The sequence below is a fragment of the Bufo gargarizans genome, chromosome 8, assembly GCF_014858855.1.
Source record: "Bufo gargarizans isolate SCDJY-AF-19 chromosome 8, ASM1485885v1, whole genome shotgun sequence".
In the NCBI taxonomy this organism is placed as follows: Eukaryota; Metazoa; Chordata; class Amphibia; order Anura; family Bufonidae; genus Bufo; species Bufo gargarizans.
In genome coordinates this window covers 23,969,516-23,996,490 of record NC_058087.1, presented here as the reverse complement: position 1 = coordinate 23,996,490, position 26,975 = coordinate 23,969,516, and the positions used below count along the sequence as shown (strand labels likewise).

At 42.1% G+C, this 26,975-nt stretch overlaps 1 protein-coding gene across 1 annotated transcript in view; it reads right to left on the bottom strand.

Annotated features, from left to right (window-relative positions):
* Positions 1–25,853, bottom strand: part of NXPH2 (neurexophilin 2) — a 138,100-nt gene extending 112,247 nt beyond the window's left edge. Inside the window, exons 1-4 of the mRNA XM_044304844.1 lie at positions 25,239–25,853; positions 7,717–7,826; positions 7,217–7,375; positions 6,858–7,007 (exon numbers count right to left, since the gene is read on the bottom strand). Coding sequence (XP_044160779.1) covers positions 6,858–6,908 — 51 coding nt within the window. The 5' untranslated portion in view covers positions 6,909–7,007; positions 7,217–7,375; positions 7,717–7,826; positions 25,239–25,853. The remainder of the gene's footprint in view (positions 1–6,857; positions 7,008–7,216; positions 7,376–7,716; positions 7,827–25,238) is intronic.
* Positions 25,854–26,975: the final 1,122 nt, after the last annotated feature.

Here is a 26,975-nt window from a genome sequence, read left to right as displayed (position 1 = left end):
GGGTACCATCATTTTTGTCCATGCCTGTTTCATGAGTTTATTTTTTTACATAATTCTGTTGAAGCATGGTTGAAAAACAATGTCTGACTTTCATTGGTTAACATTTATAGAATTTTAATTTATTATTACTTTTGTCAGATTAAAGTTATTTCTGTGACCATTGTGACTTTTTCTTTCATTGACCAAAGGGTACCAACAATTTTGTCCACGTCTGTATATGAAATTTTTATTCTAGACAGTGTACCCCCTACCCAATCATTCAGAAAAGATGAATTATCTATATCCAACAACCGCTTATCATCCAAACTAGATAATACAGATCGCAATTGAAAATACCTAAACCATGAAAGATTTTTTATATTATGTGTCATTTCTATAAAGGGTTTAATTTCTCTATCTTTAGCTACCTGTGAAATATATAAAATTTTATTCTTCTGCCAAAATGTGTCGGCTGCAATATCATCCAGCCTTTGTAAATACACATTATGCCAAAGAGGCGTAAATGTAAGTGAACCCTTAACCTTCAACCATGTCCTAGTTGTAGCCCACACCTTGAGGAGTAGTTTTATAGTCTCTTTATAGCCTTTCATTTTATAAATAGTGTGTTTTCATACATGCATTTTATGGAATTTGTGAGGTGTTTTGTGGCTTTTTCTGCATATAGTATAGTACATGCATTGTTTTCACTGTTTTTCTGGCATTTCTGTGGCTATTTCTTTAAATAGTGGCCCAGAATTACTATTGTGTCTCTTCCAAAAATCTGTGTAAGAAGTGGCACAAATTAGAGCAATTTGGTACATCTAGTGGGACACATTTACTGATGGATTTGTAACATTTTTAGATGTAAAAAGTGTCGCAGGTTCCCTTTTGTGTCCGGCCATGTGACAATAATTTGTCGCATTGGCCTGTTTTGCATTGTGTTAACCAGTTGGGTGTGATATCGGCAGGGTGGGGGCGTGTTTTCTATCCGTGTCTGTTCTGTTTTTTGGCGGACCGTATGCGGAACCATTCATTTCAATGTGTCCGCAAAAAAAAAGGAACTTTCTCTGTGTGCATTCCGTGTCCGTATGTCTGTTCTGCAAAAAAATAGAACATGTCCTATTATTGTTCGCATTACGGACAGGGATAGGACTGTTCTATTAGGGGCCAGCTGTTCCGTTTCGGAAAATACAGAATGCACACGGAAGTCATCTGTATTTTTTGCGGATCCGTTTTTTTTGCGGACCGCAAAATACATACGGTCGTGTGCATGAGCCCTTACTGACATTTGCGCCTGGAAACAGGGGCTGGCCTACTTTTTGCTCCAGACGCACGGACTACCACACGTGCAAGCCTCATCATAAATTAGACGATCTAGCGGCAGCGCAGAGGGGGAAACTAAGACCGACATAAAAAGCCTCTCTTAGTAAATGTGCCCCAGTGTTTCTACTCTTTTTTCTGACATGCACAACAAGGGATGAGGCTTAGCGGAAAGAGCAGGGCTTTGTGGAAAAGGGGCAGACTTAACGTGCGCCATTGTGCACCACAATTCTGGTGTCAAGATCTGTCTCAAAAGTCTCAAAAGTAACTTTCACACTAGCGTTTTTTGCTGGATCCGGCAGGGTTCAATAAAACCGCTTCCGTTACTGATAGTCGCAAAATGGCTCACCTTAGGCCCTACCTTCTGTCAAAGCTCTGCCCTTTCATATGAGCCCCTCCCAATGTTGAGCATGTTGGCTGAGGGCTCATGCACACGACCGTATGTATTTCACGGTCCGTAAAAAACGGATCCGCAAAAAATTCGGATGACATCCGTGTGCATTCCGTATTTTGCAGAATAGAACAGTTCTATCCTTGTCCGTAATGCGGACAATAATAGGACATGTTCTATTTTTTTGCAGAACGGACATACGGAAACGGAATGCACGCAAAGTAACTTCTGTTTTTTTGCGCACTCATTGAAATAAATGGTTCCGCATATGGTCCGCAAAAAAAAATTTGAACGGACACGGAAAGAAAATAAGTTCGTGTGCATGAGCCCTAAAGGGGAGACTTACCAATCAGTGCCAAAATCTGCCAAAATTATAATTCATACAGTTTGCGCCAAATTGATCACATATTAACATCAGTATTCACACCATAAGGAAGCATTCGCGGCAAAATAGAAATCTGCTGAGATCAAGTGGGCGTGGTTAATAAAGCGGCTTTAGGCCCGTCACATTCATGAATGTGTTCCATAGAAAAGACGCAAATATAGGCGATGATGTAAGCATACCCAGAGAAGCGTAAACTCATGAAAAATTACACGCAGTAATCGAAATTGCTACTTTTTGCTAACAAAGTTGCAGGTTCCTGCAGAGCTGGGCAGATTCAGTACTTCCTGCTCTTCTTCTACAAAACGGTGTAAAAATTGTTGGAAAATGGTAGAATTCCCATCAAAATGTTGCAAATCTGCACGATGGGGGTGGATTTATCATCTGCCTTGCACCAACAAAGTGGTTTTAAAAAGTCACAAGCTGTGTTTATGAGCGAGTTTTAAATGCAACTGAGCCTCTTTTTACACCGCCCTCTGCACTTTTTCTGGCATAAAAAACATTGGATGTCTACGGCACAAGCAAATGAGCCCCCCAAAAAATATAACATCCCAGCCAGAGCATGGATCCAAAAAACGCACTGCAAGTGAAGAGAAAAAACATTAAAAAAAAATACATATATTTGTACCGGGTTTCAGAATTCAGAAAAATCTGGAAGTTTTTTTTTGTTTTTTACTAAAAAATGCTGTGAAAAATGGTTAAAAAAAAAGTTACAGATAAACAACAAAACAAACAGGAAAAATGCCAAAAAAAACTGTGTGTGAACCCAGCCTAACCTTGTTCTGCTTCTGGGTCCGAGTGCTGGATTATTAAATGCCAGATTATGGGAATTTCACTATTTAGAGAGGTTTTTTCTTAGCGCCTTGTTCTGGAAATTCTGCAAAGTAAAATCGCTCAATGTGACATATACACCGCCGCAAGTCTTTTTTTATCATTTCCATCCCCCAAAGCTACAGAGAACATGTGCATCTCAGTCTTCTGTTCATCAAGCGGCAAAGAAAAGCCCCTCCAGTGCAATGTGGGGACGGTAAACAGGACGCCATTGTCCGCCAATCTGCCAGTTTTGAAAGAACTGTTCCTCTTATCGCCGGACTGCAGTTCTCTAATTCATTGTGCCCCCCCCCCCCCCCATTACACTGCGAGCACAATCCAGAGGCGGATTAATAATGACACACGAGTTCTCGGGGAACTAATCAATCAACTCATGTAGTCGGATGAGAAATCGCCTCTTTAAGAGGGTGTTTAATCTCTTCAAGGTTCCCTTCATTTATTTATTACGTTTTTTTTTACACCTCGGTTTAGGTAAGTGCGGCTGCAGCAGAAGATGCAGGACGCAGAAGAAGGGAAAAGTTTTACAATGTCTGGATGTCAAGATGTTCCCGACACCCGTGCGGCTCTCGTGCAGATTCATTCCACTATCAACCAACACCGCAGACTATTACATGTGTAACACCCAGACCCAGGAGACCAAAGGGGCCCACAAACACCCAGTATATATATGTATCCAGTATACAGGTGCTATGGGAAGTAATAAATAGATAGATAGATAGATAGATAGATATGAGAAAGAGATATAGATAGATAGAAAGATAGATAGATAGATAGATATTTCCTGCTGCGGTGCCCCAAATACTCAGCAGTGAGGGAGACTGACTTCAGGAGACTGTCTGATCTCTGCCCAGACTTCACCTCCATGGAGGAGGAGGAAGAGAGACTCTCCATACTGCTGGGGGAAGAGGAGAACACAGCGGCCACAGCAGCACAATATATTACTGCCTGCCATAGACTGAGAGGAGCCTGATATACCATGGACTCCTATACCCCCACCCTGGACGTGTCCCCATCCCCCAATCCTACCCAATTATTTCCTACTTGCTTTGGCAATGCTAAAATGTATTTAGTCCTGCCAATAAAGCTGATTTGATTTGATTAGCTAGATAGATAGATAAATAATAGAAGATAGATATGAGATAGATAGATAGATAGATAGATAGATATGAAATAGATAAATAGATATGAGATAGGATAGATAGATAGATAATATAAGATGGATAGATAGATAGATAGATAGATAATATAAGATGGATAGATAGATAGATAATAGAAGATAGATAGATAGATAGATAGATAGATAGCAGATGAATAGATTTTTGGGGACTTTTATGTTTCCCGTCTATATTTTGACCTCCGTTAAGCTGCTCTTACACATCAGGTATATGATGGCCTCCTCTCTCCCTGAGATTTCAGTTGACAGCTATCTAATGTATATGACCAGCTATACTGCAGAAGATGTGGATAAATCAACAGGTGACTGGCTCTATAAAGCGTAGTTCATGGTCCTCTCCCTCTATCTGTACCATCATGTAGGGTAGACCTCATGTAGGGTGGACATTATGTAGGGTAGACATTATGTAGGGTAGACATTATGTAGGGTAGACATTATGTAGGGTCGATATCATGTAGGGTGGACATTATGTAGGGTGGACATTATGTAAGTTGGACTTTATGTAGGATGGACATTATTTAGGGTGGACATTATGTAGGGTAGACATCATGTAGGGTGGACATCATGTAGGGTGGACATTATGTAAGTTGGACTTTATGTAGGATGGACATTATGTAGGGTGGACATCATGTAGGGTGGACATTATGTAGGGTTGACATCATGTAGGGTTGACATCATGTAGGGTGCACATTATGTAGGGTGGACATTATGTAGGGTGGACATCATGTAGGATGGACATCATGTAGGATGGACATCATGTAGGGTGGACATTATGTAGGGTTGACATCATGTAGGGTGGACATTATGTAAGATGGACATTATGTAGGGTGCACATTATGTAGGGTGGACATTATGTAAGATGGACATTATGAAGGGTGAATATCATATAGGGTAGACAAGTCACCCATGAGTCACCCTTAGTCCTGTCCTTAATGAGGGCGTCCCGGGCCCCAGAATGAGATTTACTTGCTTCCATTTTGAGCACAGGTTCACCTCTGCTATATCAGGAGACACTGGCGTCCAATGTCGCAGAATATTTGTATCAGAAGAAGATGATGGCAGCAAGATGGATGGAGACAGAAATCAAGGAGACGTCACCGAGGAGCCTAAACACACTCTTGCAAGAGAGAAGTATTTCAGCTTGCTGGGCGTGGGGGACTGAGATACATTCTACCTTGGCTAGGGGACTGAGATACTGGGCAGGGGCAACAAGATGAAATATTACCATGTAGTAATAATAATCAGATTAGAACAGACTGTTGCGTATAATCACACCGGTACATATAGATGTAGCAGAGCTGAATTTGTGATTAACGTTTTAGGCCTACACTGGTTATACATTTGGATACCCATGCCAGATTGGGATATGACCAAATAACAAATTTGGCTCTGCTGCACATGCTATAACTATATAGTTGATGATCTTTAAATTCCACTAAGCTATATATCTGCTGCTAAGGCTGGTTAAAAACAGTCATAATAAAACCGCTATCTGTCACCGCCGCAACAACTGGACTCCCTGTGGTTCTACTGAACTGAGATTAGGCCACGTGGTAAGGTTGGGCCAGCAGAACCACAGGGGGGGGGGGGGGGGTTATATGGACATTATATGACACCAGTCTGCAGGGGGTATTATAGGCCTGGCCTGATTATCTATCTATCCATCCATCTATCTCTATCATCTATCTATATCTACTATTGATATACGTTTTAAACATGGGGTGACAAAACACTATTTTAAGTAGTAGATAAGAAATATTGGGCACAAAGATCATATAAATAACTTAGGAAATCTGTAATAAAACATAATAATCAAATGAACCCCTTTTAACTAGATAGATAGATAATAGATATGAGATAGATATATAATAGATAGATAGATAATAGATATGAGATAGATAGATAGATAGATAGATAGATAATGGATAGATAGATAGATAGATAGATAGATAGCTAATAGATATGAGATAGATAGATAGATAAATATTAGAAAGATATAAGATAGATACAGTAGATAATTAGATAACTAGATAGATATTAGATACAGTAGATAAATATTAGATAGATAGGAGATAGATATAAGATAGATACAGTAGATAATTAGATAGATAGATAGATAGATAGATAGATAGATAATAGATAGATAGATAGATAGATAATGGATAGATAGATAGATAATAGATAGATAGATACAGTAGATAAATATTAGATAGATAGGAGATAGCTCGGAGATAGATAATTAGATAACTAGATAGATATTAGATAGATTATTTCAAGTCTATATCCTAAACATATAATATGGATGGAATTTGACAGTATCTGTAGATTTCTTTCTCGGTGACTCTGTACTTTGTATCTCCTTCCTACCGAACTCAAGAGAACAGACGTGCAACAATTCAAAAAGAAATATCTGTCGTTTCAGGAACTTCAATGACACCGTGAAGAAACCTGACTGCTGCACAATGAGGCAACGCAGAGCGGCGGCGGCGGCGACCACGGGTAACACACGCTCACCTTGTGAGCGAGAGATGTGCCGAATACAGACATGAAATATTTATCAGGACCAGGAGCTGCCCCAGGTCAGGGGTGCTGGCTCTACAACTAGACTTCATGTGCTAGATACAGATGTAGCAGAGCTGAAATTGTTCTACCGTGGTTATTCTTAAAGAAATTCATTAAGCAATGTAGTAAGTCTATCTATCTATCATCTATCTATGTTTTTGTCCGTCCGTCCATCCATCGTCTGTTAGTTTTCTTCAGAAAGTTGTCTATGGACTTACCAGATGAAGGAGACACTTGACCAGGAGAAGAGAGAAGAAATGTAGGTCCATCTTGGTGTTTCAGGAGTCTGGGAGATTAGTTCATGAGCTTGTGTCTTTACTTTTCACCAAAAGCCACATTGAGTATTCTGGGAATGTCCTGTGAGCGTCCTGAGGACAAGAAGAACCATATGTTACCGAGCAATCAACATGCAGATGTAGCAGAGCTGACTTTGTCATTAGAAATCTGTTTTACATAGTGTAGGACTCCGGGTAAACTGACAGCTCTTAGTCACAGCAGCTCATGCATCAATGAGTTCAGTGACACAGCCAACTCTGCTACATCTATAATAGGGTTTAATGCTGAAAATAGTCATTACCTTTATCTCAGACGGTGACCCCAGGACGATTCATTCCTCTTCCTAGGTCCCATGCAGAACTTAAAGGCATAGTGTTCTCCTAGCGTCAGAGAATAAAATATGCAGGGCACCCAAAGGAGATGTAGTGTTGGTTCTCCCAACTTTGCCAGGTATTGTGCCCTAAGTAAACAGGTGCATTGTAAGTTGGGCTGCCGCTGTCTTGTGGGCTAATTCCAGATTGTCAGCTGCAGCCAGGCTCATCTCCTTGCTAGCATCCCCATGTAAGCAGCTGTGTGACAGCAGTGCACAGTAGTATCCAGCTCTCAGTGCTACATTAGGGGCTGGGCACACCTCCAAGCATGTCACTGGCAGCCCTTACCCACCGCACCGCGCCTGCCACTTTCTCCAATGGATCCAGAGTATCTCGCATCTACAGCTCTGCTCAGCCTGGACTGCTGCTCTCACACCCCAGCCCTCACTTTTAATTCATCTCCCAGTCCATTGTGGAGTCTGCTGATTACCTGGCATGTGCCGGCTGCAGTCCTGAGCCCGTCCTGCTGGCAGCGCTCTGATTGGACGCGTCCCACGCTCCTGCCTGGGACTGAGCCGCCGTTCACATGGATTCCAGCTTCTTGTTAGAAAGAAAAAAATAAGTCAATGGAAGATTGTGTGAAAAAATGTGCAGGAAAAAAAGAAGGAACCGGAGGAAAACATAGAAACATTTCTATCTATTTATCTATCTATCTATCTATCTATCTATCTATCTATCTATCTATCTATCTATCGTCTGTCTATTTTCTATTATCTATCTATCTAATGTCTGTCTATTTTCTATCTATCAATTTATCTATCTATCTATCTATCTATCTATCTATCTATCTATCTAATGTATATTATCTATTTATCTATTTATTATCTATCTAATGTCTGTCTATTATCTAAATATATATATCTATCATCTATCTATTATCTATATATCTATCTATTATCTATCTATCTATCTAATGTCTGTCTATTTTCTATCAATTTATCTATCTATCTAATGTATATTATCTATTTATCTATCTATTATCTATCTATCATCCATCTAATGTATATCTATCTATCTAATGTATATTATCTATTTATTATCTATCCATCTAATGTCTATTTTCTATCTATCTATTAATTCATCTCATATCTATTATTATTAACAACATATATCATTCTAGCTATCTCATTATCTATTCTTTCTTTCTTTCTTTCTTTCTTTCGTTCTTCTAATATCTATCTATATTTCAGTGATTTGCCTTATATGTTTCTTTCAAATCTATCTACCTATCTATCTATCTCATATCTGTCTATCTATCTGTCTTTCTATCTATCTCTTTATCTCTCACATCACAGCCACACATAAACACATATGGGATAGACATCTTGTGACACAGTATCTCTAAATCATCAACACGCGTGAGACGTAGATTCGCGGTGCCTCGCCTCACAGTGAATATAACGCCCAGTGCCTCTCTCTTCCACCCCATTGGACAGGGACAAATGCTGCTTCTCACCTGACCGCTCAGTTGCCGAGGCAACCGCCCGACATCCCACAAGAATTGTGCGTGGGTCTTCTTAGAACAGGGCGCGTGCACTGTGGTCTGAGGATGAGAGGTTGGGGATCTCTGCACCTACACAGACTCTGTCCTATGATCAACTATTAAGGTTTGTGAACACAATGTAAAATGGTTGTGCCACCTATAAATGTTATTTCACTTCATTATAATGGCGACCCCTGGTGTTTAATCTGTATAATAGTGTGTACGTCCACCTACTGAGTTGGTCGCACATGCTCAGTTCCATCCTACTCCTGCCACCAGCCATATTTACTGTAAGAAAATCAGTCGATTGCCGGGAAGGAACGTATCGCTCCTGACATGTTGCTGAACGTAATGCAGCCTTTAGTGTTCATAAATTCTGGATGGGGGATCCTTATCTATGACATCCATATGTGCTAATAGGCGATATAGGAGGTGGCGTCCTGACGAGACCATCATTCACACTAGATACAGCCCTGCTAATTGAAGACAGAACCTGAATATTTTTGTAAAATGCAGAAGATGCTAATTGTCTGCAGTATGTTTACACTTCAATGAATGCTAATGTTGAAGGATAGGTAGGGTCAGGGCTTGGCTAGCTTCGCCTCTGACAAGTTCTGTAAGATTAGTAGCTAGAAGGTAGCAATTTAAGAACACAGAAGGTGCAGGAGATGAGTACTGTATCTCAATCTCATTCTATAAGTCTCCATGACTACATCAGTATATTTCCCGGGCTCTTTATCCTCGTCCTTTATCCATGACTTGTTCCCACAAGGCATTCCACCACTGAGGTCAGTAAATGGCTGCAGCTGTGCACGACAGATTTGATGTCACACTTCAGAGGATCAGAATGACCAGGGACTGGACCCTGAGCACCGTGAATGGGCAAGTGGCTTTTTATCCTAATGGGGGCATAACTAAAATTGCTTTGAGGTCGGAAAATGCCTTTAAGTTGGCCAGCATTAAATCTCAAACTTATAGGGGTTTCTAGAATTTTCATATTGTATGGCCTATCCACAGGATTCGCCATCAATATTTGATTGGCAGAAGTCCGACACGCTGCACCCTCACCAATCAGCTGTTCAGAACTAGCTCTGGTGCTGGAAGTCGGCATCAGAACTACACAGCGCCATCCATCGTGTAGTGGACAGATCTGGTTACTGCAGCATTTCCTCCTATTATAGAGGTTTTCATAATAGTATTTTAGAAGTGATCAAAAGATCGCCTATTATAGTCCCCTTATGGGACTATTATTTGGTTAAAAAAAAAGTAAAGAAAAAGAACCATTTATTACATAAAAAAATGTGAAATATGTTTTTTTTTTCCATTGAAAAAATGCTTTTCAATGGAAAAAGTTGCAAAAATAAAAAATTTCCCCAAGTCTGGTATCGCCATGTCCGTAACCACCCGCACTATGCAAATATCCTCCTACGGTGAACGTCGTAAAAAAAAGAACAACAACAAACAAAATGCCAGAATTGCTACTTTTTGCTTAGTTGTCAGCAAAAAAGTAATAAAATGCAATCAAAAAGTGTTATGTACCCCAAAATTATAACAAAGAAAACTACAAGTTATCCTGCAAAAATCAAGCTCTCATACAGCTCTTTAGAAAGAAAAAAAAAATATGGGTCTTGGGATGCAAAAAGATTTACTTAGTTATTTAAAAAAAAAGGGGTTTTATTGCACAAAAGTAGTAAAACATTAAATAACGACATGTATTTGGCATTGCCGTAATTGTACTGACCCAGAGAATCAAGTTATTGTGTTACTTATGCTGAAAAATTAGCGCTGCTGGTCACAAAGGGGATAATCTCATTGGTCCACAGGCCTTGTTTCGAAAATGCATCAGGCTTGCTTAGATGTTCTTTTGCAAACTTATGACGCAGAATTTTGTGGTGAGGACGCAGGAGAGGTTTACTTCTGATGACTCTTCCATGAAGGCCATATTCAAGTGTCGCTGAAAAGTAGAACAATGTATCTCAAGAGTCTGATAAATTTTCCTGAAGGTCTTGTGCAGTCAAGCTGGGGTTCTGATTTGCCTTTCGAGCAATCCTATGGGCAGCTGTCTCTCAAATTTTTCTTGGTCTTCCAAACCTTCTCTCGACCCCCACTGTTACTGGTAACTGATATTTCTTAATTACATTTCAAACTGAGGACCAACTTGCTGTCTTCTTATAGCCTTCTACTGCTTTGTGGACCTTGACCATTTTCATTTTCAGAGTGTTAGGCAGCCGCTTAGAAGAACCCATGGCTGCTGTTTTTGGGACATGCTTAGAGTAGTCTGAAATTTGCATTTCCTGTCCTTTCCTAACTATGATTGTGATCAAGCCTTAACCCTAACAGGCTATTTAAGGTGTGAGACCTCGGTCAAAATTATTGGAGTGCTCAAATCTCCTTGGTTTACCATAATTTTGCAACGTACAAAAATAATACACTGATATTACTTAAAATGTTGACCAGTGAGTTTTATCTTTAATTTTATGACTTTTGGAGATCATTTCATCTTCTACTTGCGTAATTGTTCACAGTAACAGTAATTTTGACATGGGGTATATATATATATATATATCTTAAAGGGGTATTTCGGTTACATTAAGTTATCCCTTATTCACAGGATAGGATATAACTATTAGGCCTCATGCACACGACAATATTTTTTTGCGGTCCACAAAAAGGGGTTCCGTTGTTCCGTGTCCGTTTTTGTTTCCGCGTGTCTTCCTTTATTTTTGGAGGATCTCCAGACATGAAGGAAAGTTAAAAAAAAATCTAAGTCAAGTTTGCCATGCAAATGATAGGAAAAAAACGGACGCGGATGAAAATCTTGTGTGCCTCCGTGTTTTTTCACGGACCCATTGACTTGAATGGGTCCGCGAACCGGTGTCCGTGAAAAAATTAGGACAGGTCATATTTTTTTCACGGACTAGAAACACGGATCACGGATGCGGATGACAAACTGTGCATTAGCCGAGTTTTCCACGGACCCATTGAAAGTCAATGGGTCCGCAGAAAATCACAGAAAACGGAACAATGGACACGGGACACAACAACGGTCGTGTGCATGAGGCCTTAGATTGGTGGGGTCCTACTTCTGGGACCCACACCAATCACAAGAACAGGGGCCCCCTTACCCCCTGCAGCCCCCAGAAATGAAAGGAGTGGACAGTCATGCATGTGTGCTGCCGCTCCATTCATTTATATGGGAATTCCAGAGATAGCTCAACACAACTCCCATAGAAATAAATGTAGTGGCCATGCGCATGCCCGACCATCCGCTCCGTTCATTTCTGGGGCTGCAGGGGGTACGGGGCCCCCGTTCTTGTGATCGGTGGGGGTCCCAGCAGTAGGATCCCCAACGATCTAATAGTCCACAGGATAGTGGATAACTTAATGTAACCAGAATAACCCTATAATTATAACGAGAAATAAGCGAATTTCCGCTCATGAAATTCGTTCATACTTCGTTTGTTGGTAAAAGGTAAATTGCGTTATGGATTCCGTTACCACGGACCATAAAGCAAATCTATGATGGAATGCACATTCCGTTATTTATTAGAAGTATTCATATTAGAAGTATATGGGCTGCAAAACGGATCCGTCCCATTTCCGTTATGCCGGGGAGTCCTCTCCTGCATAACGGGAAGGGGACAGATCCGTTATGCATGCCATAGTCTTCTATTATGACGGAATGAATAACAGAATGCCTCTAAAGGCATGGAATTGCGTTATGGTCCGTGGTAATGGAATCCATAACGCAATTCACCTTTTACCACCAAACGAAGTATGAACGAATGTCAAAATATGAAATTCGCTCGTCTCTAATTATAACTATGTTATTTTACCTTACTAAAGCTGCATATAATTAGTACGAATGGTAGTCATACAACATTAGCGTAATTCATAATCAGCACCTAATATTATTTCATTCGTTTAAGATCTGACAGTACTATTTCACAAATGAGACAATTATAATAAGTAACGAGTCGTCTAAAATGTTGCAAAACTTTCAGATTCTTCTGCTCACTGTTCATCTGTTCTTACTGCGCCATCTGGTGGAAATAAGACCACACTACATGTAAAAAATTGTCGCACATCAGGCCACTTTCGTGAATGTGGACCATCTGTCTTCAGTCATTTTCTATTAAAAACAATGGCTCACCAGTTTCAAGATCTCTTATGTTGTCAGTGAATGGAAAACAACTTATTTACATTTTGAGGCTGAAAACCCACCCCGACCATGCCTTGGATTACAGAAGGGATTTTTCAATTGAACATCAAATCTGGGAATGTACTTTTTAAGGTGGCAGCGAGCCCCCTTACCTACTAGGCCCATGTACAGCTGCACATATGTCGTCGCTCTAGCAAACCACCACCTTTGGCTTAGACAGAGAGGACCTTAAAATTGAGGTGGTCCTACACCTCTGCTGAACAGCTGTATCATTGTAGCTCTGGTGCCAGAAGCAGGCACTGGAAGAGGACAGAGCTGGTGACTGCATTCACTTCAATGGGAGCAGCTCTGCGGTTACCAGCTTTTGCCCACTACACAATGGTTGGAGACGTGCAGCTGCAGGTATGCGGTGTCGGACCCCTGCTGATCTGATGTTGATGGCCTATCAATCCTGGACAATCCCTGCGGCTGTTCTATAAATCTATACTGTGCTCTCTCTCGTTCAATTCTAGAAGAAATGTGAATATTTCCTTCACAATGAAACATCGCCATCTAGTGGTGGAAATCAGATTGTCCTGCAAAATGGATTGACATTTTCTTTAACCCTTTCTGGACCTCCCCCCATACATGTACGGTGAAAGTCTGGTATTTAAAAATGGAGCCCACTCGCGAAGCGGACTATAAAGAGAGTCTCCTAGGAGGAAATGGGGAAAACACAATTAAAAAATATTAAATATATATATAAAAAAATTCTAATCATCCCCCCCCCAGTCCCCATATAAAAAAAAAGGTAATTTGCACCGTCATGTCTAAAAACAACCGTACTATTAATATATACATTTTTTTACAGCATATAAATAAATACAAATTTGAATAAAACGTGATCAAAAAGTCATACATGCTTCAAAATGGTATAAATAAAAATGCTCTGCAAAAGACGAGCCCTCATACAGCGCTGTAGACATAACTATAATAAAGTTTTGGGGGAAGAATATAATGCAAAGAAAAGTTATTTTTTTTCAAAAGTTTTTATTTTATTTTTGGTATTAAAACACAAGAAAAACAATATAATCTGTAATCATCCGGACCCGGAGAAGGAAGGGCATAGGTCAGTTTTACCACATGGGGAACCCATAAAACTGTTCCAATTCCACCCCATTCGGAATTTTTTCCAGCTTTCCACTACATTGTATGCAATATAAAATATTGACATTAGAAAGTAAAACTTGTACCGCAAAAACAAGCCCCATGGAAAAATAAAAAAGTTATGGCTCTGGGAAAGCAGGGAGTATCTGAAAATCAAAAGTTTGAACACTAAAAATATAGATAATACCGACCTACACAAACTCCTCATCCTGCCTGTTGCTGCCCCGTCTGCCCTTTAACTATACCTGCTGCATAGTGCCCCCAAATAGTATCATAACTATATATATATATAACTATAATTATGCCCCCAAAATTGTGCCAAAGGGAGCACCCCTGAAAACAAGCGTCAGACAGATAGTGCCCCATATTGTGCCGCATGTGGTAATAGTGCACCCCTTTAAGGCCCATAAAGTAATAGTATCACCATTTGTACTCTACACTGTAAGGGCCCATGCACACGACCGTTGTTGTTTTGCGGTCTGTTTTTCACGGATCCGTTCTTCTGTATCTGAGGTTTTTTTCCTCTGATTTAAGTCCTCTTCCACAAAACATATTTGTATGGTTTCCTTATGTGATCTGTTTTTTTTTGCGGTTCGGAAACAGTAACTTATTAATTACCAAACACATGAGCAATATGGGCTGGGCCTAGCATTTCTACAGTATGGATCCGCAAAATACGGATGAAATACGGATGTGTTCCATATTTTTTGCGGACCCATTGACTTGAATGGGGCCTCGGACTGTGATTTGCGGACAATAATAGGACATGCACTACTTTTTTGTGGGACGGAAATAAGGAAACGGAATGCACACAGATTACCTTCCGTTGTTTTTGTGGACCCATTAAATTGAATGGTTCCGCGTACGGTCCGCATATAAACCGGAACGGAAGCAGAAAGAAAATACGTTAGTGTGCATGAGCCCTAATATTGATTTTCTTAGTACTCTGAAACAGTAATAGTGCCCCATGTGGGCCCGCACAGTAAGTGCACCTCTTAGTGCCCCCATATAGTACTAATGTCCACCACTGGGTTCCCTACAAACAATGAAGTGCCCTTTCTGCCCTAAAAAGTGGGTATTGTTATTAATACGTTCCCTTTCTGCTCTAAAAAAAGTAATTGCAACCAACTTTGTGCCCCCACATAATAAAACATGGCCACCTTTAGTAAATAGTGTATAATCCTGCCATTTGTAGGACAAAGGTCTAAAGCGGTTTAGAGAAGGCAGGGACCAGGTCATGTTTCGGCAGCTGAAGTGATGCTCCTTCGAGGGTCTGGGGCATCAGGCCAGAGGTTTGTTGCTTTGGAAGTCATCGGTGCCTCCTTTCAGGTTAGGGGCTCTGGGCAATTGCCCAATCCGCCCTCCCCACCAGTGCTGACCCTGCAGGGGTGTACCTACCGGGACAGCGGTTATTGCAGCTGCTATAATTCCAGTGCCATAACATCACTGAACAGAGTATCATTGTGGTGAGATGATCTCCATGATGTGACATCACCTTATCCTTAAAGGGGTTGTCTCACCTCAGACACTGGGGGGGGGGGGCATATCGCTAGGATATGCCCCCAATGTCTGATTGGTGCAGGTCCCAGAGGTGGGACCTATCTTTAGAAGAGAGCCAGTTAAGGGCTGGAGGGCGCACTGCGCATGCGCGGCCGCCCTCCATTCATTACTGTGGTAGTGCAAAAAAATTTCGGCAGTTCCACTGAAATGAACGGTAAGCGCGGCCACCACTCTATTCACTTCTATGGGGCTGATGGATAGATTTTCGGTACTACCATAGAAATGAATGCAGGCTGGCCATGCATGCGTGTTGCGCCTTCCTTCACTTTGCAGGCTCTGTAGTTGGAACCAGACATTGGGCTCATATCCTAGAGATATGCCTCCAATGTCTGAGATGAAACAACCCCTTTAAGTGGATTTTCTCTTTAGTACGACATTACCACAGTTATACTCTCTATGCTGTGACATCGCTGTGTGCATCATCCCTCTGGCCTAGGGACATTGTTACAATGTATCAGTACAGGTTAATGTATCAGTCTGGAGTCCTGTTTAGTAAGGCTACTTTGACATCAGCGTTTTTGATGGATCCGGCCAGGGCCGTCTTTAACGCGGGGCAAAAGGGGTAGCTGCCCCGAGCACAGTTGCACCTGGGGGGCCCAAGGCAGCTGCCTCTTGAGCCCCGCTGGCCACTGAAGGACCTTTCATGGGTCCATAATTTATTAACTAAGTAGCAGGACATGTAGGGCATACATGGGGGATGTCCCTGCACTTACTAATATTTCTGGGCGCTGCTCCATTGCACTGCTGTGGCCCCCGTTACATTCTCCCGCACTGCATGCTAAATAACAGCATCGGAACACCAGGGAGGAGACATCAGCTTTTCTCCCTGGGCGTTCCTTCTTCCTGGCTACTTAGTTAATAAAGTATGGAGCCATGAATGCGGCAGCGGCACTTGTGTTCTCCCTCTTGCCCAGGGTCCAATCAATATTAAAGACGGCCCTGGATCCGGCAGGGCTTAGCAAAAACACTTCCGTTAGGATAATACAACCGTCTGCACCCGTTATGAACAGATCCAGTTGTATTATCTCTAAAATGACCAAGATGGATCCGTCACTAAATCCATTGTAAGTCAACGGGTGCTGGATCCATTTTCTTTTGTGTCCGAGAAAAAAGTTTTGCACTGTATCCCAGGACGCATTCGAAATCGCTAGTTGCAGCGCTTTTGGGTGCGTCATGGGAACGCAACGGAACGCATTCTGGTGCTCTCTGTTCCGTTCAGTTTTGTCCCCATTGACAATGAATGGGGACAAAACTGAAGCATTTCCTCCGGTTTTCAGATCCTCTGCCGGATCTCAATACTGGAAAGGAAAAGCGCAGATGTGAAAGAAGCCTCAGCTGACTGTTGTAACAAAACTTCCCCAGTGAGAAGGTCTCTGTCAATTAGCAGCCTCTGAATCTATATAAAAATGTTCTCATGTAGTGCTGCACTTACCATAGAGGTAGCCCACGCAACTACTATGGAAAGGGGGCCTTATGCTGGACTCCTTTATCTGGCAACCATCACTAGAGTTATCACAATGCTGACAGTTTACATTGATTTCAATGGTAACTGTCTATATTTCTGTCACCACCAGACATCTGAGAAGCTCTGACAGACGTTCTTCAGAACCTCCTCCTTGAGGTTCCTTTTGTTTTGCTTTCGTTTTCTCATCTCGTTAGCCTCTCTCAGCTGTCATGTAGTTGCACTGATTGCATCCCTTTAAATCCCTTCCCATACTGCATCACTTTGCGGTTTATACAACTTCCTGGAGTGTGTGCATGCTGATCCTACTACTGAGTCTTCTACAGATAAGTTTTGTTCATTCATTTGTGTTTTCCTGTTTGCTGGATCCCAGGTGACCCTGACTCCCTCCGTATCAAGTGTAGGGAGCCGGTGGCCGTGTCCCCTCACTATTATAGGGTGTTCAGGTGTTATACAGTCGAGGTACGAGGATATGCAATCATCTACCATTGAGATTTTGGCATAGGCTGAGCAGTTAGGGAGAGAGCCAGGTCTGTTGCAGGGCTCTCCCTTTTGTTCCTTAGTTTTGGATCCAGTCAGTCGGATCTTCATTTTGTGTCTTCTAGTTTTCTGTACACCTTCCGTGACAATTTCTTTTTAAAAAAATCATAAATTCATATATCTCACTGGGGCCATACTGTTTTGCTCTGGGGCTCTATGGGATCTGCATATGTTCAACTCCCCCATTTTCTTTCCAAATCTATTTTGTAGAGTAGAAACGCTAAAGGTGTGACCAATTTTATGTTGAGAAAATGTGTTTTTGTGTCATCGCATCAATGTCGTTCTATAGAATCACCCCTCTGAATTACATTTCACTCTCCTCCTAACACAGGGTGGAGCTCACATTTCATAGCCTTTTGACCCACTGAATTTCCTCCTGTGCTCACCGTCGCCCCCTGCTGAGTAACATTAATATTGCCTGCAAAAAAAGGGAGGTGGGGAAGGGAAAGCGACCACTCTGAGCAAGGTACAGGCCGCTTTAGATAGATCTGATAGACGGAGGCCCCCTGATCGAGACACTTCTATAAAGGCAAGTGGGGGTCAAGGAAGAATCCATTAGAATCAATGGATGAATATCCATTGCCGTATGACACAATCTATCTGCACACCCTTACAGGCTATCCCCGGTTTTAGAATCTTATAATATCGTTCTACCCCTTTAAATCAAAAAAGTTCAGGTCTTTTATTTCCCTGCACATTAAGATAGGAGGAATCTTGAAATTTATTTTGTGACCTTCGTCTAGGATAACAATTAATATCGTATCTGTCCGACTCCTGAGAGGATACAAATTTTATGCTCCATTAGATCCTACATTAATGTAACAATTCAAACATTATTAATAGGTTGAGGTAGAAGTTGCATTTCTATGGCCTCATTAATTTCGCAGTATATTAATGACGACTCCTTCTAAAGGTTTAATTTAACCTGGATCTGCTGAACAGGTAGCGCCAAACGACTCTCTGCTCATCGCGCTGATTTATAACAGACACTTAAAATTTGAAGAACTTCAAAATGAGGAAAAGTAAAGCCGCCATTTATTTTTACCACTTTTTGTGCCTTACAACTGATTGAGATGGATGGGGCCACTGATGATAAATCACATCAATCTGCATCAATCTGAACTGAAAATACAATGTAAAAATAATAATACATATTGAAAATGGATAAAAATCCAAATATTCCTATAAAAAAAAAAATCTATTATCTTCAACCATGATCATATTTCTTGCTCAATCTATATCCTTTTTTAAAGGGGTTTTCCAGGATGAAAATATTGATGACCGATCCTCAGGGTACGTCAATATCTGATGAATAGGATCTGACAACTCCACCGCCGGTCAGCTGTTTGTGGAGGCCGCGGCGCTCTGGTGAGCACCGCAGCCTCCTCCCAGCGTACCAAAAGTAGCGCCTCTTCAAACTGCTGATCGGCGGGTGTGCCTAGTGTAAAACCGCCACCCATCAGAGGAGGATAGCCGTCAGTGTGGAAATCATGGAAAACCACTTTAAAGGGTTTTTCTGAGACTTTTCTATTTATGTTCTCTCCTCAGGATAGGTCATCAGTATCTAATTTGTGGGGGTCCAAACACCGGGGACCCCCGCCGATAAGGCACCAAGCACAGCGCCATCCATTGTAAAGTGGCCGTGCTTGGTATTGCAGCTCAGCCCTATTAACTTCTATAGGGGTGATCTGCACCTAGGCCACGTAACTGATAAACATAACGTCACATGGCCTAAGCTAAGCTGTGAGAAGGCAGTGGCGCTACTGTGAGCACCGGTGCCTTCTCAAACAGCTGATCGGCAGGGGTCCTGGGTGTCGGACCCCCGCTGTTCATATACTGATAACTTATCCAGAGAATATGTCATCAGTAGAAAAGTTTCAGAAAAAAAAGTATAATCCATCAGATAAGCAGCATGATACTGTGCCCAAAGAGTGCCATATATTTCTCAAACACAATATTCTAGGAGCCAGTTTGTGATATACACTACTCACAAAAAGTTAGGGATATTTGGCTTTCAGTTGAAATTTATATTATATCATGAAAGTCGGGCATTTAAGTAGAAGCAGTAATGGTGATTTCCTCATCTCAAGCAATTTATTGACACAAAAGCCAACACCAGTGCTGGGTATACCGCCACAAAATGTCAGCGTCTCAGGAACTTGTCCTGTGGCCTTGAGCATCAATTACAGCTTGACAACAACGTCTCCTGATGTTCACATGGCATGGCATCCCACTCTTCTTGAAGGGCGTCCCTCAGGTCATTGAGGTTCTGGGGTACAGAGTTACGAGCCTCTACATGGCTACTCAGCTGATCCCATAGGTTTTCAATGGGATTCAGGTCTGGAGAAAGTGCAGGTCACTCCATTTGAGGTTCCCCAGTCTCCAGTAGCCGTTCCCTAATGATGCGACCTCCATAAGCTGGCGCATTGTCGTCCATGAAGATAAAATTAGGCCTGTGATGTTCCTGCAGACGCACAATGACTGGATTAATGATGTTATTCAAGTAGTCTGGGCTTGACACTGTACCATTCACAAAGTGTAGGGCTGTATTGACTAGACACACCTGCCCACACTGTACCACCACCACCACCAAAGGCTCATCTGGTGACAACAGTGGCACTCTCCTTTAAGTATCCAACATCGTTGGCGGCCATCATTTCTGCTTACCACACTAATGTAAATGATTTCGAATGGTCTGACGTGACATACTGGACTTATATATAGGACGACACGGTGCCCAGAGAGTTCCACATAGAGTATTTCACCCAACAGATAGTGCCTGCAGTAACCACTCCGATAGGGAATTTTTTAAAACTTTGCAAACAAGAATGCTAGTGCAACTACTTTACGTGCTCCGGCAGCGAACCTGGCCTCTCTCTTGCGGCACAGCCAGGGTCATTCCGTTGCTGTTGAACCAACCCCACTGACAGGCCAGTCGGCCTATTAGGGAGTAATAGGTTAATCAGGCTCAGTGTCTGCTTCCTGTCAGTGGGGGATTTAAACAGGCAGCTGCTGGCAACAAATGTGATTCGTCTTCTTTCTCACTATTGTTTGGATCCCTGGTAATGTGACTTCTGGATTGTCCCTGACCCTGGTTCTGACTGCCGATTATTCCTGTGACGTTATCTCCTGGCACTGACCCTCTCTGGTATTTGACTCTGTTTGTTTCTTGTGTTAGCTCTGACATACAGTCAGGTCCATAAATATTGGGACATCTACACAATTCTAACATTTTTGGCTGTATACACCACCACAATGGATTTGAAATGAAACGAACAAGATGTGCTTTACCTGCAGACTGTCAGCTTTAATTTGAGGGCATTTACATCCAAATCAGGTGAACGGTGCAGGAATTACAATAGTCTGCATATGTGCCTCCCACTTGTTAAAGAACCAAAAGAAATGGGACAGAATAATAATCATAAATCAAACTTTCACTTTTTAATACTTGGTTGCAAATCCTTTGCAGTCAATTACAGCCTGAAGTCTGGAACGCATAGACATGACCAGACGCTGGGTTTCATCCCTGGTGATGCTCTGCCAGACCTCTACTGCAACGGTCTTCAGTTCCTGCTTGTTCTTTGGGCATTTTCCCTTCAGTTTTGTCTTCAGCAAGTGAAATGCAGCTCGATCGGATTCAGGTCCGGTGATTGACTTGGCCATTGCAGAACTTTCCACTTCTTTACCTTAAAAAACTCTTTGGTTGCTTTTGCAGTATGCTTTGGGTCACTGTCCACCTGCACTGTGAAGCGCCGTCCAATGAGTTCTGAAACATTTGCCTGAATATGAGCAGATAATATTGCCCGAAACACTTCAGAATCCATCCTGCTGCTTCTGTCAGCAGTCACATCATCAATAAATACAAGAGAACCAGTTCCATTGGCAGCCATACATGTCCACGCCATGACACTACCACCACCATGCTTCACTGATGAGGTGGTATGCTTAGGATCCTTTCCTTCTGCATACTCTTCTCTTCCCATCACTCTGGTACTAGTTGATCTTGGTCTCATCTGTCCATAGGATGTTGTTCCAGAACTGTGAAGGCTTTTTTAGATGTCGTTTGGCAAACTCTAATCTGGCCTTCCTGTTTTTGAGGCTCACCAATGGTTTACATTTTGTGGTGAACCCTCTGTATTCACTCTGGTGAAGTCTTCTCTTGATTGTTTACTTTGACACACATCCACCTACCTCCTGGAGAGTGTTCTTGACCTGGCCAACTGTTGTGAAGGGTGTTTTCTTCACCCTGGAAAGAATTCTTCGGTCATCCACCACAGTTGTTTTCCGTGGTCTCCCAAGTATTTTGGTGTTGCTGAGCTCACCGCTGCGTTCCTTCTTTTTAAGAATGTTCCAAACAGTTGTTTTGGTCACACCTAATGTTTTTGCTATCTCTCTGATGGGTTTGTTGTGTTTTTTCAGCCTAATGATGGCTTCACTGATAGTGACCGCTCTTTGGATCTCATCTTGAGATTTAACAGCAACAGATTCCAAATGCAAATAGCAGACTTGAAATGACCTCTGGACCTTTTATCTGCTCACTGTGGTTGGGATAATGAGGGAATAACACACACCGGCCATGGAGCAGCTGAGAAGCCAATTGTCCCATTACTTTTGGTCCCTTAACAAGTGGGAGGCACATATGCAAACTGTTGTAATTCCTGCACCGTTCACCTGATCTGGATGTAAATCCCCTCAAATTAAAGCTGACAGTCTGCAGGTAAAGCTGACAGTCTGCAGGTAAAGCACGTCTTGTTTGTTTCATTTCAAATCCATTGTGGTGGTGCATAGAGCCAAAAATTTTAGAATTGTGTTGATGTCCCAATATTTATGGACCTGACTGTATCTCTGTGGTATGGGCTCTGGCCTAATTTTAGATTCTGGGCTGGACCTGGTTTTGCCCTATTTCTGTCTGACGAGTCTTTTACCTCACTTGGTTTAGGCCTTTGTATTTAACTAAGTCAGGGACCGTCGCCAAGCTGTGGGCAGCCATTTAGGGTGGATCATGCAAGTAGGTAAAAACTGTGGTGTGGGTGGAGTACATGCCTGCACTGTTCCTTATCCTACATGACAGAAGCACTCTTTAATATGTTAACTATAAGATGTATATTATCTGGGTTAGAGGTGAGTGAACTGATGCTAACAAATCAATTGGCCGCAGGTGGAGAAGTGTCCACCTGCCATTTGATTGACTGGCCCAGACATCTGCTCAGAGTTAGCAGCGCTGATTCAGCTGTGGGTGCCACGACTGCACCGCTACACATCTGGGTGCACATACAGTTGCTGCTCCAGAAGCCAAATGAGCACTTGTACTCTGAGCAGTGGCACAGACAGAAGATTGACAGGGCTTGGTTAGATATCCCGCCCCGTCAATCAAATGGCAGGTGGGTGCTTCTTCACCAGGTGAAGAACTCTGGCTAATGAGACAAATCGATTTGCTCTTCTCTAATCTGGGTTTTACTCATTTTATTAATATTACACTGCAGGTTTATGATAAATCTTTTTACTTCTCCAGTTTGATTAGTACTTTGGTTCGTTACCTGTGTCTATTCTGCCATCTACTGGTAGAAAGTGGAATTGCAGGATCAGTTTTGCTGTTTTTTTACATTTCATTAATGTAGGTTACGCATAGCTGATGACACATACAGCCGTCACCATGTAGAAATAAATGGGAATGAGGTTTGGCCCTAGGGCCCCAACACTGCAGCTTCTCCTCGGGGAGCCTCAGATCTGTGCTGCTTTGTCTGGATAGAGGACGGGGTGTTCTGGGAATCTCTATTTGTGGCTGAGATCACCATTGTGAGGGCTTGTGATGCGTTTATTCACTAAAAATTCAACTGTTCAAAAAAGGCAAATTTTAACCCCTTGAAGACCAACTTATTATGCAGCTTTTTCATCCCGCCTTCCAGGAGCCATAACTTTTGGACTTTTCACTCGACGCGGCTATACGAGGCTCAGAACAAGTTGAAATGTTTTAAACCCTTAATCACTGCCTCATGTTTTTACGACGACCATTAAAGGGACTTCTTTTGATGCACCATTAGTGGCACATTGTACGATTATAGCCATATGTGTCCTGCAATTCTGCCCAAAGCCTTCAGTCCCTTAAATACGGTAAGTCAACAAACATAGCAGTGAGCTTAAAAGCAAATAAATTGCAAAATCATTATCATAACTTATTTTCAGAAATGCAAATGCACTGGAAATACTACACATTCAATTCCAAATCTTAACAATAACGCAACGTATCCAGCTTATGTTAACCTCTTGAATACCGGAGGTTTTTGTGTTTTCATTCTTTCCGGAGCCATAACTTTTTTATTTTTCCATTCACATAGCCATTTGAGGGTTTAATTTTTTTGTGGGACAAGTCGTACTTTCTAATGCCACCATTTATTTTGGCATACAATGTAGTGGGAAGCAGGAAAAAAAAAATCCAAATGGGGTGGAATTGGGAAAAAAAACACAATCCCACCACAGTTTTATTGGTTTTCTCTCTATGGAGTTCCCTATGCGGTAAAACTGACCTTTGCTCTTAATTCTCTGGATCAGTACGATTACAACCATACCACATTTATACAGTTTTTCTTGTGTTTTAACACTGAAACAAATAAAAACTTTGAAAAAAATATTGGATTACACTTACCGGTAATCGCTTTTCCATGAGCCCATGACAGCACCCGTAAGAGAACTCCTCCCAGTCAGGACAGGAACTTCCATGGAGAGCTATAAGAGGGGGTACAGCCCCCGCAGCATCAGTTAGGCTACTTTCACACTAGCGTTTTTTGCGGATCAGTCATGGAGCTGCAAAAACGGTTCAGTTACAATAATACAACCGCATGCATCCGTCATGAACGTATCCGGTTGTATTATGTCTTCTATAGCCATGACGGATCCGTCTTGAACTCTATTGAAAGTCAATGGGAGACGGATCCGTTTTCTATTGTGACAGATTGTGTCAGAGAAAACGGATCCATCCCCATTGACTTACATTGTGTGCCAGAACGGATCCGTTTGGCTCCGCTTCGTCAGGTAGGCAGCGTTTTGGTGTTCGCCTCCAGAGCGGAATGGTGACTGATCGGAGTCAAATTGATGCATTCTGAGCGGATCCTTTTCCATTCATAGTGCATTAGGGCAAAACTGGACCGCTTGTGAGAGCCCTGAACGGATCTCACAAATGGAAAGCCAAAACGCTAGTATGAAAGTAGCCTAAATGGCGAGAACTTGTCCTACTACCTTATCTTCACTATATAAAATTTATATATAAATGTAAAAGAATATATATATAAAAATATTTATATTAAACGGATTTCCTATGCTCTAGATCCCCGAACATTATATCCTGCATGGATTTTTGTTCTCTAGTCTCATCCAGCTTCATTGTAGCTCTTATGGCTTTGAGAAGGGAATCCGTATGATCAGGGGAAAATAGCGGTCTACCTGTGGATTCGTCAGAGGATGAGCTCGAACGATCCAGGATTTCCCCCTGCTCATCTAAGGATTTAAAATCGGAAACAGCATTAGAGTGGCCTGTCTTGCTCGCAGCAGTGGAAGGTAGGCATAGCTTAAAGGCTTTCGTGGAATCTGAGACTTCTGACTTACCCCCTCCAGAGACTATCGGTCTGCCATCATGGCCCTCCGGGACATCGGCATGCTGACTGCCTTCCTCCTCCATATGTCCAGACAGGGAGAGAGAGGCTTCCATAAGAGAATCACAGGCTGGCTGGGCTCCTTCTGTGTAGCGCACTCTTTTTCCCTTACTTTAGGGATTTTAAATCGAATGCTGGTCCCTATCGGCGTTCATATGCAACCAGAAACCCAGAAGATGAGATTCACGCGTCACTTCCGTTATGCACTCCAATTGGAGCCACGCACATCACTTCCCGTATTCGCCCAGATTGCAACCACGTGCATTCCAAACACCGGAAGTCGCGCTCCGTGCGTACTTCAGTGGCACACGTCTCACAACTGCAGACAGTGAAAATGCCAGGCAAAAATGCAAGGAGGATCTGGAGTGCCTGGGTGACCTCACAGTCACTTAGAGACTACCAAGAACGCCAGCCTAACCTTAGTCCAGGAGCCAGAAAGAGTGCCCCAGAGGTCAGCAGCAGCTCCTCGTGAAGACTTACGCCACACCGGGTAACTTCCAGCATAATCAAAGTGAGGTCTTGCAGACTAAGGCTACATGCACACGACCATTCCGTTTTTTGCGGTCCGCAAATCACGTATCCGCAAAACACGGATGGCGTCCATGCGCGTTCCGCAATTTGCAGAACGGCACGGACAGCCTTTAATATAACTGCCTATTCTTGTCCGCAAAGCACAGACAAAAATAGGACATGTTATATTTTTTTTGCGGGGCCAAGGAACGGAGCAACGGAGGCGGACAGCACACGGAGTTCTAAGTTTGCTGTCTAAAGTGAAGACAAATAAGTCACAGGGGCCTGTTATTATTAAAAGAGCTTAGTGGTGAGCTGGCAAAACCGTTAACAGATTTATTTAACCAATCATTAGTAACAGGAGTCGTCCCGGAAGATTGGAAATTGGCAAATGTCGTGCCCATTCACAAGAAAGGTAGTAGGGAGGAATCGAGCAACTATAGACCAGTGAGTCTGACATCAATAGTAGGCAAATTAGTGGAAACCCTACTAAAGGATAGGATTGGGGAACATCTAAAATCCCATGGATTGCAAGATGAAAAACAACATGGGTTTACTTTAGGGAGATCATGTCAAACTAATCTTATAGATTTTTTTGACTGGGTGACTAAAATAATAGACGGTGGAGGTGCAGTAGACATCGCATATCTAGATTTTAGTAAGGCTTTTGACACTGTCCCACACAGAAGACTTATCAATAAACTGCAGTCATTGAGCATGGACTCCCATATTGTTGAGTGGATTAGGCAGTGGCTGAGTGACAGACAACAGAGGGTTGTAGTCAATGGAGAACATTAAAAACAAGGTCATGTTACCAGTGGGATTCCACAGGGATCTGTACTGGGACCAATTCTGTTTAATATCTTCATAAGTGATATTGCAAAAGGCCTCGATGGTAAGGTTTGTCTTTTTGCTGATGACACAAAGATTTGTAACAGGGTTGATGTTCCTGGAGGGAAACGCCAAATGGAAAAGGATTTAGGAAAACTAGAAGAATGGTCAGAACTCTGGCAACTGAAATTTAATGTGGATAAGTGCAAGATAATGCACCTGGGGCGTAAAAACCCAAGGGCAGAATATAGAATATTTGACACAGTCCTGACCTCAGTATCTGAGGAAAGGGATTTAGGAGTAATTATTTCAGAAGACTTAAAGGTGGGAAGACAATGTAATAGAGCAG